The sequence below is a fragment of the Theobroma cacao genome, chromosome 8, assembly GCF_000208745.1.
Source record: "Theobroma cacao cultivar B97-61/B2 chromosome 8, Criollo_cocoa_genome_V2, whole genome shotgun sequence".
NCBI classification, from domain to species: domain Eukaryota; kingdom Viridiplantae; phylum Streptophyta; class Magnoliopsida; order Malvales; family Malvaceae; genus Theobroma; species Theobroma cacao.
Window position 1 is genome coordinate 17,590,093 of NC_030857.1, and position 12,219 is coordinate 17,602,311.

The following is a 12,219-nucleotide window of genomic DNA, read 5'->3' on the forward strand; positions in this document are numbered from 1 at the left end:
GGCCTCTCTTGAAAGAAACCGACACTCTCCGGCCACACCTCCGCCGCCAACAACCAGCTATTTACCTATTTCAGACTCTTTTCACCGATTGGGAATCGACAAAATCCCCAAAATCTAAACCCAAATTGAAACCCCCCCTTTTCTCAAAAGAACCCTCTTCTTCTTGATTGATTTTTTTTGGGGGGTACTTTATGCTCTTTCTTGTGCGTACAGGGTGTGTGCCCAATTGCTTGTGCTGGGATTGTCTGTGTGCTTCGAGGGTTTTCTGTGTTTTTCATAGTAAACTCTTAATATTTAATTTCAAGCCCTAAACCATGGCCAGAAGCAATTGAAGCAAAAGAAGATCCGACGACGATTCCGCTTCGGAGTCCAAATCAGACGAGACCAACAGCCGACACTCTTTAAGCTCCCGCAAACGTAGCAAGGATCGAAGCCGTCGTAGTAAAAGCAAAAGCAGCCGTTATAGACATACCCGAAGCCGAAGCCGTCGCGACCGTGGCTCCGACGACGATTTCTCCGGTGACGACAGCGATGAAAGCGATCGATGTCGTAGTAAGAAGAAGAGGTCTTCTAGAAACATCACGGAAGAGGAAGTTGCTGAGTATCTGGCCAAGAAAGCTCAAAAGAAGGTTTTTCTTCTTTTTTTTTTTTGCTTTCATTTAATTTTTTTGGTCGAAAATTTTGAATTTTTCGGTGATTGAATAACTGAAAATTTTAATTAGGCATTGAGAGCTGCGAAGAAATTGAAGGCGCAAACAGTGTTAGGTTATTCAAATGATTCGAATCCTTTCGGCGATTCCAATCTCAACGAAAAGTAAGGCTTTTTTTTCCCAAATTGTACTATTATTATTAGTCGTGAACATTTATAGTGTTAGAACCTTGGCAAGCTATAAGAATTTCAAGTTTTGCTACTCAGCGCAATTGAAGTACTTCCTACTTTACCACTGATCAGGCAATTGTGTGTATTAAATTTAAAGTTTTTGAACCTGCAGGTTTCACTAAACTAGTAATACAATTGTTGGTATGAGGTTTTTTTTGTTTTGGTTGCTTATATTGAATATAAATGAATTTTATGTGGTTTATAGATTTGTGTGGCGGGAGAAGATTGAGCAAGATGTTGCCCAAGGAGTACCATTGGACACCTTTTCAGTGAAAGCTGAGAAGAAGAGGCAGAAAGAAAGAATGGTAAGATGGTACAGGTTAAGATTATTTTTGTGTATTATTAACCATATTGACATGTGACATTGTGACATCAATACCATATTTTCATCAATGCTTATTAAAATTCATGTTGCAGGCTGAGATTGAAAAGGTTAAAAAGAGAAGAGAGGAAAGGGCACTTGAGAAAGCACAACATGAGGAAGAAATGGTAAAGTTTGGTTCCTTGGATTGTATGGAAGTAGATTGTGACCTTTTGAAACAATGAACTTTCTCTTCTTTTTCCTTTGTTGATATTAGATGTCTTTGGGTTTTCTAACTGTGTGTCTTCCTATAGGCTTTGTTAGCTAGAGAACCGTGCTCGAACTGAGTTCCACGGTTGGGAGAAGAAAGAGGAGGAGGTAAGGTTCTGAGTTGTTGTTTATTCTATTTTCTCTCTTCCAATCTATAGTCGGTTGGGTTAGTAACATGTGCTATCGACAGTTTCATTTTGATCAAAGCAAAGTCAGATTAGAGATTAGACTTCGTGAAGGCCGTACGAAGCCTATTGATGTTTTGTCCAAGCACTTTAATGGGTCAGATGATATGGATATATAGCTAAATGAACCATACATGGTTTTCAAGGTAAATATATCTCCGCCCAATGTTGTTTCTCTTTGAGTTGACACTTTCTCATACCTTTAGCTTTTAAGTTAGAGTATTTTAAAGATTCGTTTACTGAAGACCTGTTTGCTAAATATAGTTAGACTATGGGAGTTCTCTTTCATTGGCTCATAATTACTAGAGTATAGTTTTTGGTTGTTTCTAGGAGCACACTTCAATGGGAACATAATTGGTTAGTGACCCTTAGTATTATGCTATCGTAGTTGAATGCTGTACTCTGATTATAAATGGTTTTTGTGCATTTAGTAGTTTTATTTGTGATTATTATTGACCTTGGCATTTGATGTGTCTGATTCAGGGCTTGACAGTCAAAGAGATGGAAGAGCTTCGTGATGACATAAAAATGCATCTTGATTTGGACAGGGCAACTCCAACACTCATAGAGTACTGGGAGGTATTGCCCCTTTCCTCTTTATTCATGCTTTGTACAGAGCCAACTGTTTTTGGATATCATTCCCTTTATGTGTGTGAATTGTGAAGTTTTTTATCAGGCAGTTTAAGTATTATAATTATACTTATTTGAAATTTCCATCCACCATGCTCTCTTGAACTAGTAAAGCAGGACAGCCCCAGATAGAAGAAAATTGTGGGTTTGATGAACCGAGAGTAGTAAAGCATGTCCCTTAGAATATTTTGTCAATCTTCGTCCCTATGGCTCTCATGTATGCTCCCTTGTCTGTCATATTTATAATGCATTTTATTTATAGAAGTAACTTGACAAAATCTTGGCATGTTTAATTCCATAGGCACTTATGGTGGTTTGTGATTGGGAGTTAGCTGATGCCCGGAAGAAGGATGCACTTGATCAAGCTAGGGTGCGTGGGGAGGAACCTCCAGCTGAGTTGATGGCTGAAGAAAGAGGTCTGCACTCTAGTATTGAAGCAGATGTCAAGAATCTCTTGGAAGGGAAGACCTATTGTGAGCTGGAGGCATTACAATCCCAGATTGAGTCACAGATGCGTTCTGGCATGGCAAAGGTTGTTGAGTATTGGGAGGCTGTTCTTAAACGTCTTCATATTGTCAAAGCAAAGGTACTTCTGTTTGGGTATTCTTCATGGTGTTCTTGTTATATTCATGATGTTTGCCTAGGACTTATGTGCAAGTCTATGTTTTAACAGGCTTGTTTGAAGGAAATACATGCTAAAATGCTGCGTAAACATTTACAACGCCTTGAGCAACCTTCAGAAGGTGAAGATAGAATGGAATCTGATCATGGTTTAAGATCTGGAGTGGAGGATAGTCATCATGATGTGAAAGGTATTTGCTTAGTCAAGGCTTTAAGGAATATGATGGTTTCATCTTCAGATTTTCTGAATCTAGGATAGCTGGCTCATTTTTCTTCCTCTGAAGATGCTGAGAGATACCCTCCAGATCCCATACTACAAGAAGAGACACATGAGGTGGAAGAAGAGGCTGGATCATTTTCACCAGAACCGTTGCATGGTGATGAAAATGAAGAAGCTATTGACCCTGAAGAGGACAAGGCTATACTGGTAACTCAATATCTTAATTGCCTCTTAATGAGCATGCAAGCTAAGGGGTATTTATGGTTAACCATATTTTATGTTAACAGGAAAGGAAATGTATGGCCGTGTTAGAGGAACAGCAAAGACGGATGCAAGAAGTTATGGCATCAAAACCTACCCCTTCAGAAGATAACTTTGAGCTAAAAGCCATGAAAGCTATGGGAGCAATGGAGGAGGGAGATACAATATTTGGCTCAGCTGCTGAAGTAAACTTGGACTCACAGGTGCTTTAACCACTCATCCTATTTTTATTCAATTAAAATTGGGAATTGGCAGTTGACCACTCTCTATTTTTATCTTTGGAAGTCAACTAATATATGTACTGGTGCAGGGGTATTGGTGGCATGACAAATACCGACCGAGAAAACCAAAATATTTCAACCGTGTTCACACTGGATATGAGTGGAACAAATACAACCAGACCCATTACGATCATGACAATCCACCTCCTAAAATTGTGCAAGGATACAAGTTTAATATTTTCTACCCAGACCTTGTTGACAAGACAAAGGCTCCTGGATATACCATTGAGAAGGATGGAAATGGTGCGGAGACATGCGTCATAAGGTTCCATGCTGGGCCACCCTATGAGGACATTGTAAGTTCATTTTGTTTAGCCTTATCATGACCAAACCACTGATCCATCTGTTGATGTTTTTTTCCAAGTAAATTACTGATTCATTTGCATTTGTTCCACAGGCTTTCCGGATTGTAAACAAAGACTGGGAATATTCTCATAAGAAGGGATTTAAATGCACATTCGAACATGGAATTTTGCATATATATTTTAACTTCAAGCGCTATCGCTACCGTAGGTGATATGTCGCTTATTTTGTAACGGATTTGTGAAAAGTAAGTATTCTCATTTTTTCCTACATAGTGGGCTGGGTTTTTCCTCTTCTTGTCACAAATAATATTTCCATTGAATTAGGACTCTTGGATTGTAGTTGCTTGTCTCTCAGCCTGATTCAATAATTCACCTCACTATAGCACTGTCCCTTGAAGATGTGTTCCCAGTCAATCAATCAATCATATCTTGCCCCTTGGCTACTTTCATTTTATTTTGGCAGGATAATTAGGCTATTGATGCATAGAAATATTCATCTTGGCAGATTGACAATTACATTAAATGGTAGTGTTTGTTTATGTGGAAATTGGATGGCAGACGAATCCTATTAGGCTATTATTAGTAATAGGCAATAAAACATAGCATAGAATTAAGAGTTGTTTGGAAAAAGAAAATAAAGTTTTAGATTCACACAGCTCCAAAGAAGTAGAAATTTTGAATAATTTTGTTAAGGAAACATCTCCAATTCTCATCCCAGAAAACCACTTATACTTTACCGAAGAAAATCTCCTAATATTAAAAGCAAATGTTGGCTATTAGTTTCACTCAATGGTCAGGGATGTCATGCTCATCAACTTGGATAATGCTTTGGTTCTTGGTAATGATTAATGGGTAAATCAAACAGATTGTTGTGCATTATCTCTATGAGCGTTTTGCCCAATCAGCAAAGGGCTTTGCTAGTAAACAAAAATAGTTGTGAAAGACACTTTTGCTAACAATCGTGGCTTTTACATAACACTTCGGACAGTGCAGTGGGTTGGAAAATATAGGAACACCACAAACACCAAATTGTTTTGCTCTTGACTAACCCCATTCGCATCTTTGTTGGCATCTTCAGAAACCTTTCTGGTTGGACCAAGGAGGGAAAAGCATGGTGTCTTTGGGTGCAGGATTCTTGTCCCCGTTTGTCCTTACCCAAGAATGCCAAAGTAAAACTAGAACAAGGTACCTACGTTGCTCTCTGCTATATTTCACTTATGTATATATTTTTCATCACTGGTAGGTGTATTTTTTTTTTTTTGGTTTAAATTTACTATTAATTGATATGATTATCATATGTTATAAACATAGTCATATAAAAATTCAACTCAATGATGAGTGTATATTTTTCATACTCAAAATTGAGTCCGAATCTCTCTTATGGGATCAATTCTTTGGTATTAAAATATTTTTTTAACATCCAACTGCTGGTTAGAGAAGTAACAGAATTGTGAAGATGAAGAAAACTAAAAGGAGGTCTACCAGAAATGGCCAGTCTAATGAATTCGAGGAGTTAACGGATAGTACAAATCAATACAATAGAGGTCACAGTGAAGCCATTGCAAGTGCAGACTGCATTAATGTCACTGCTAAACAAATTTGTTCTGAGTGATATGTGCGGAAACATGGAGAATCAGAATGAAGTTCAATCTGTACGGAGTTTGTGCTAGAAGAAGAAAATTTTAACCTCATTTAAACCAAGTATCTCTTAATAAATGTAAAATCAGGGATGGCAATGGGTACCCTTTTAACATTTTTACTTTCTCACTGAAGATGATAACATTTGATTTCACAAGATAACCAGTGAAATGTTTATGACCATGCTTCTTAATTGTATGTTCAAGTACATTTGAGATTTTGTCTTGCACTTCAGCTTTCATCAAAGATCAGTATCACTATAGTGTCTGTTGACAAGTATATACTTGATCTTAGAAACATGGCTCTCTGGCATCTTGGATATAATTCTCACTTGATGGAAACTAAATTTCAGATTATTGCCTTGGTTTTTTGATATCCCACTATAGTCTTTTGAATTGCCCCATTTTCTTGACATCTTTCAGTGATCCAAATCATCCTGAATGTGTTTTCAAACAGCCAGCCATGTTGGGCCAACCAACCTTGTTTTTGTTTATGAACATTTCCCATTTGCATCTTTGATTGTATAAATAAATCTAATTTTTGTTTTCCCAATTTTAATATCTGAAATGTCCATATGGACAAAAAGTCAATGTTGTCATAACATGCCTAACCCTCAGCAGTCCTAAAGCTATAGTATATGCAAAAGAGATGACACATTCATGTAGGGACAGAACACACAATCACCGGAAACATAAACAATACTAGTTTCTATTATTCAACTTCCAATGGACACCCCAGCTGAGCTGAGCTGTACAAGCAAAAAGTGGCAAGCTCTAAAAGCATCACAGCCACAATCATGTTGTTCTAGTTTCTCAGGGCCTTGGAAGCAATGGGTTTCACAGATTGCATTCTGGCTCAGAATCTTAAGCCAGGCAATGAAGATTTCATATGCAATTTATATATATAATAAAACAGCAAAGAATGATTGAAACGTAAACATGGGAGGTCCCCCAGAATTTGTCACAGCTCACGCCTGTGGAGAAGCTCACTTTAATGGCAAAGTAGAGAGGAAATTGTGCCTCTCCCAAAGTCCCAACCAACCAAAATCCACCTAAAAATTGAAAGCTCAACAAACTCATTCCTTCCAATCAATACAGGGTGGCCTTCAGCACGGGCAATCATCATCAGTCAACTAGAAGAAGCTCAACCATCAAAAAGGAAACAGGTAAGTTGGAGTAATTTAATACTAAATCTGGGATGTACTTTCTGTGAAATTTAATATGTACTATTTAATTAGCTTGCATCTCTCATCCAGTGGATTTAGTTATAATTCTCTAAGCCAACATACCCAGTCAGCTGCATGAGTCATTGAGATCAGAAAGCACACTGACATATGCCAGACAAATCACTACAAGAGCTGTGGTATCTTTCCTTTCAATGGCTATCTGGACTTGAACAATGAACAGGCTGTTGCATATCTGTCAGTCCATTGGTTTAGCCCAGAATCAAGCTCAATAAAGAACAGTCAAATCGACTGATAATAGGATCAGTCACGAGTTTCCGGATACTGAGGTACAGATACAGAATGCACAAACAGAGAGGGCTCAAGTCTTGAGTTTATTACATAAAAGACAGCAGTTGCAGCAATTTTATAGTCGAATTTCCATTTATACGTGTTAGCTGTAAATGAAATTGGCGTTACACTACACGAAAAAGGTTTTCAACTTGTTATGATTCTGTTTGCTTTTTGGGCCCTCCACCATCCATTATCTATGAAGATTACAAAATCCCAATCTTCTAAACGCTTGTACAACTCTAAGCTTCCATCCATGATTCGATCAGCTGTATTCTAAACGAAAAATGTTCAGTGGATAGGAAGAACAGTGGCTTCCCATGCCAGATGCAAACAATCTGTAGCAGGAATGGTTACTTCCAAAGATACCCAAGTTCCCAAGTTAACAAAGATTGTCCCACAGAGATCCTACGTATAGTTCTAAGGGTTACTTGATTATTCAGCTAGCATGTCAAGCAACAGCCTTCCAGTTCCTACGCATAGTAAGAACTTAGCATTAGGGAGCTAAAAGTGTATTTTCTCCCATGCATTTTGCTGGGATCACTTTCGTTGGCAGCACCTCATTTACAAGTTTTTCTGATATATAGATTTAAAAGGAAAAGGGGGATTAACCACTCATTTATGGCAACTCAAAGTAAACAATTACATCAACAATAATAACACATCTTACGGGGGGAAGACAAGTCTTGATTTGGTAGCAACTGTGAATAAAGTTCAATAACAAAGTATTGTATTGATAGTAGGCAGATAGCAACTGTGCAACCACAATTTCCCAGCTCCTGCAAAGATTTATACTACATTTTCTTCAACTAAAAGCAACTTCAGTTCCCGCATGTCCTAGTAAAATCCACCATGATACGTTGCCGTAAAAAGTTAGAAACCATGATTAAGCTGAATGGTCAAATATGAAACATGCATTTGTCTTTGAAAAATAATATGAAACAAGCATGATGACAGTGAGTAGGCTAAATACAGATAATAAACACCAAACATAAAAAGGCTGAAATATAAATATCATCAACTTAAAAGTTTTTAAAAGCTAAAATGAGATTACAGGTTCCTACTTCAAAGAAAATTAATATCAAATAGCAATAAGGAATCCGAAGGATTACATAAACCAAACAATAGCTTGTGTTCTTCCAAATCTACAAGAGTGTAAAAGTTCCAAAATATAGACATGATACAGAAGAAAATATACAATGCAAAACACCACAAAACAATTGGATACACATACAGTAAGTTTTACAGCCACATTCTCTCCACTAAGACAGAAGTTTGTGTGTTTGCTCAATGAGCAACAAATCTATTTCTTTGAAAAACCCCACATGCCAAAACAAAATCTAACCATGAGCAACTCCCTGTCAGCCATGCTCCTCACAAAGATACAAAACAAAAATAAATTAAAAGAAAAAAAGCAAATTGCCCATTAGAGAAGAATAAATTAAATTTCCATATCCATGTTTCATAGCGAGAATGATACCCTCAGTCGCAGTGGGGTTTAACCTTGAACCTGTAGACAAGCTTCTTCTTTTTTGAAGTTGGGTTGTCAACAGTAAGTAATACTTTACCCAGTTCACCAACTCTGAAGCATTGAGACACAACTGGCTCATCTTTTGGAGACATCTTTGTGGGTTTCTGAATGATGACCGTGTAGCTATCTTTAGCATTTGGCATGAATTCAGCTCCATAGCTCACCTCCCACCCAACTACCCGGATCTCCCATACAAGGTCACATTTCTGCAATGCAAAAGTTTCCAATTATTTATAAAAGAGAAGATACCTTACATTCATCACTGGCACAAATACATATTAGCCACTTATATTTAGTTAAAGTTAGTAAATAAGAGGAGAATGTGGGATGAGCATGTATCACATGTAGGCATAGCATGAAGAAACAATGAAATTGCACCTCATAGATTGTTATTTCAACAGTTTGCTTGGTCCCTGGTTTCACAGTAATCTCAGTGGCAGGATCAGCGTCACCGAATTCTGGGTTGCAATCACAGTAATCCACACTCAAGCCACCATATTGAATTGGTACTTGCTCTGGTGCCATGTACCTGTTTTATACATCAAAATTTAGAATATTAACCACTAAAAAGATATACTACAGAATATTGAGAATACCAACTCAATCAGTTCAAAAAAATTCACTCACTTGAAAAGGGTTTCAGCAGATTTTGCTGGCCCTGCAAAAACAAACTTGCTCTTGGTTCTTTGAGTCATGAATGGACTAATCATTGTATAGAACACGAGATACCACCAAGGAACATTAATAAACACCTAAACAGAATACAAAACTGATATCAATGCATCTCCCAAAAATCGGACAGAGAATAATAATCCCACATTAAAGATATAAAAAAAAACCTGTTTTGCAACAAACTCCGGATAATTGTCCTGAAGCAACTGAAGAGCCTGTTTTGTCGCCAACCTAAGCTCCCGTTTTCCAGGTCCAGGAGAATTCTTGAGATCACTGACCTGAAAAATAGTATTAATACCATCAGGACTAAAATCAAGCTTCCTGATACTCTTCTCCAAGAACTGAATCCGCCAACGAAGAAACTTCATTCGCTTCTCCTCATCTGAAAACGCTTTCTGGTACAAATCCTTATTCTGAAACTCCCCATAAACATTGTAACAAACAGGATGCCCTTCCCTATCTTGTCCATGCATGAACACAACTTTCTCCATATCATCACCAAGATCTTCATCCAAAAGCTCATCGATTCCGAACTCTTTCCTCCATCGGATCGTGTTTTTTATCATTACAAACGCATCTTTCACTTTAAAATCCCTCGCCCTTAAGAACTTCAAAAGGATGACATCACTCCTATCATCCTTTAAAAGAGGGATACCCCAAATGGAAACCTCTTTTGGCTCTTCTTTCTTTTCCTTTTCTGGGTTTTCTTCACTTTTGGTTTCTGAAGTGAAAAGGTGAGTATCTATAGCTTCCTGTACAAAGTGCTTCAGTTCTTCCAAAGCTTTTCTTTCGAAATCGGATAGATCCGCCACTTTGTTGCTTTCCTCTTTGAAAGAACCCAAATTCTGAGGAATCTTTTTCTCTTCAACAACAACAGCAACCCCTTCTTCAGCACTAGTTGTTGTGGTAGTAGCCACAGTAGGCTCTGGTGCTCCTCCCTCTTCTTTCTCCATCATCGCCGCCAGCGACTTCGACTCCGTAACCACCTCTTGCGGCGGCAGTTCTGGTGGTTGCTGTAGCTCAGTTTCCAACACCGCTACAGTTGCTGCTGGTGGTTCTTCCTTTGCTTTTTCTGTTGCAGCTGGTGGTTCTTCTTCCTTTGCTTTCTCTGTTACAGCTGGTGGTTCTTCTTCCTTTGCTTTCTCTGTTACAGCTGGTGACTCAGATTCTGACTTCACTGGTTGCGGTGGTGGCGGTAAAGGCGGCTCTTCTTCTCCTTTATCCGTTGAATCAGGTACCACTTCAACAGGTTCCGCCGCCGGCGTCTGCTCCTCTTTTTCTTCTATAGCAGTTGAAACAGATTCCGTAACAGTAACGGATACAACATCTACAGGAGATGGCGGTGAAGGGTCTTCTTTTTCTACAACAGCTGGAGAATCAGACTCGGTTACGGCGGGTGGCGGCGGCGGCGGCGGCGGTGCTGCCACAGGGGGAGCTGGGGCTGGAGTTTCATCGGCCATGTGAAGGGAAAGAAAGGGCAGAGAGAGAGACGCAGTGAAGTGAAGTGAAGGGTGTGAAGAGAACAAGAGAGAAGGTTCAAAAGGACAAGGGAGTGGAACGGTAAGAAAAAAGGGAAATGGAATCCTATGCTCTAAAAAGTTCTCCAACTGTATGCAATGCCCCTTTTTTGTGTTATCAGACAACACTTCACCCTTGCGTTGCAGCCTTCAAAAGCTTTTACTACTTCCCTTCTTTCCCCATTTTAAGTTTGAACAATTTGTTTTCTATGCATCAAAAAAAAAATATTCGTTTTCATGGATAAAATATTTTTAAAAAATTTCTAATTATTTTGAAAATTTTTAATTTTTAATTTTTTATTTTATTTAATTAATTTATTGTATTTTAATTTTAAATCAAATAGGCTATTATGATTAACTACTTTTAACCGAAATATCACTTATCATATAATATTTACATAATATGTTGACACGTCCTAACAAATGATGAGGAGTTATGAATTTCACATTCGATGTTGTGTGTTAGACTAAAATTGAACATTTAAGAGTTTACGTCACTTTTCAATATGTGAGATGCTCTTTTTGGATTGTGGAGCCATTAATCCCATGTCAAGGAGTATGTACAGTACTAGTATTTAAGGGTTGTAACTACTTTTAACTGAAATTTCACTTATCATTTTATACCTTCTGATATTGACATGATATGTTAACATTTCCTAACAAATGATGGGAGCCATAAATTTCACATCCGATGTTGTGTATTAGAGTAAAATTGAGCATTTAAAGGTTTACACTACTCTTCAACATGTGAGACGCTCTTGTTAGAGTGCGAAGCCATTACTCTTATGTCAACGAGTTTGTATAGTACTAGTATTTAAAGTTTGTAACATTTTTTTACTTTTCACGTCAACATCTAACATGTTTCACTTTTTAAGTAAACATCATGTGATATAAAAATATAAAAATAATAAAAGTACACGACTTGATTTAATGTAATTAAAAATGAAAATTTATTTAAATTTTCTTAAATAGTTCAACAATTTTTTAAACCATTATGTTTTTTTCTTTTTTTTTCTTTGTATGAGATTCATAAACTACTATATTTAAAGACAATTAAAGAACAATTAAAATTGAAATACCTTAATAATAAATAGATCAATCCCAAATTTTAACATCACCAACAGCACCAAATTAGAATAGGTTTCTTCGATTAGCTCAAAGCTCTTAAATTTGCAGTCAAAAAATGGCAATCGGACTACCACAATCAGAACAACAACCAAATCACTTAATTGGAGTAAAAAATTAATAAAATTGAGAAAGAAGTAAAGGTCAAAGCGTTGTCCACATAGAAAAAACAACCCTTCAAATCTTGCACTCCAGTTTATGAGATATTTATAGAAAAGAAGAACAATCATGGTTTTGGAAGTCCAGGCTCAAATGGATGCAACTGGGTG

General features: G+C 37.5%; 2 protein-coding genes across 3 annotated transcripts; one reads left to right on the forward strand and one right to left on the reverse strand.

Annotated features, from left to right (window-relative positions):
- LOC18593043 (cactin) lies at positions 217-5,812 on the forward strand. The gene is given in 15 exon segments (XM_018125920.1): positions 217-629; positions 723-814; positions 1,086-1,185; positions 1,298-1,369; positions 1,496-1,513; positions 1,515-1,559; positions 1,642-1,782; positions 2,120-2,215; positions 2,568-2,852; positions 2,940-3,078; positions 3,172-3,314; positions 3,395-3,571; positions 3,679-3,945; positions 4,047-4,199; positions 5,033-5,812. Coding segments are annotated over 14 exon segments (2,010 nt in total). The 5' UTR covers positions 217-314; the 3' UTR covers positions 4,167-4,199; positions 5,033-5,812.
- Positions 7,272-10,975, reverse strand: LOC18593045 (patellin-3). Of its 2 annotated transcripts, XM_007020060.2 has the most exons (5): positions 9,476-10,975; positions 9,264-9,388; positions 9,015-9,165; positions 8,586-8,842; positions 7,272-7,942 (listed from the first exon to the last, which is right to left on the reverse strand). In XM_007020060.2, exons 1-4 carry the CDS (start codon positions 10,766-10,768, stop codon positions 8,588-8,590), a joined length of 1,824 nt encoding a protein of 607 aa, XP_007020122.2. In that variant the 5' UTR covers positions 10,769-10,975; the 3' UTR covers positions 7,272-7,942; positions 8,586-8,587. The 2 variants fall into 2 exon arrangements, with proteins under 2 accessions (XP_007020122.2, XP_007020120.2); XM_007020058.2 differs by lacking the exon at positions 7,272-7,942 and having other exon boundaries at positions 8,169-8,842.

Excerpts from the sequence above, each read along its gene's own strand:
- LOC18593045 (XM_007020060.2), bottom strand. The coding sequence starts at position 10,768 with ATGGCCGATGAAACTCCAGCCCCAGCTCCCCCTGTGGCAGCACCGCCG. Across the intron at positions 9,166-9,263 it reads TCTGCTGAAACCCTTTTCAA|GTACATGGCACCAGAGCAAG; the intron begins GTGAGTGAATTT and ends TGTATAAAACAG. Across the intron at positions 8,843-9,014 it reads TTGAAATAACAATCTATGAG|AAATGTGACCTTGTATGGGA; the intron begins GTGCAATTTCAT and ends TTTGCATTGCAG.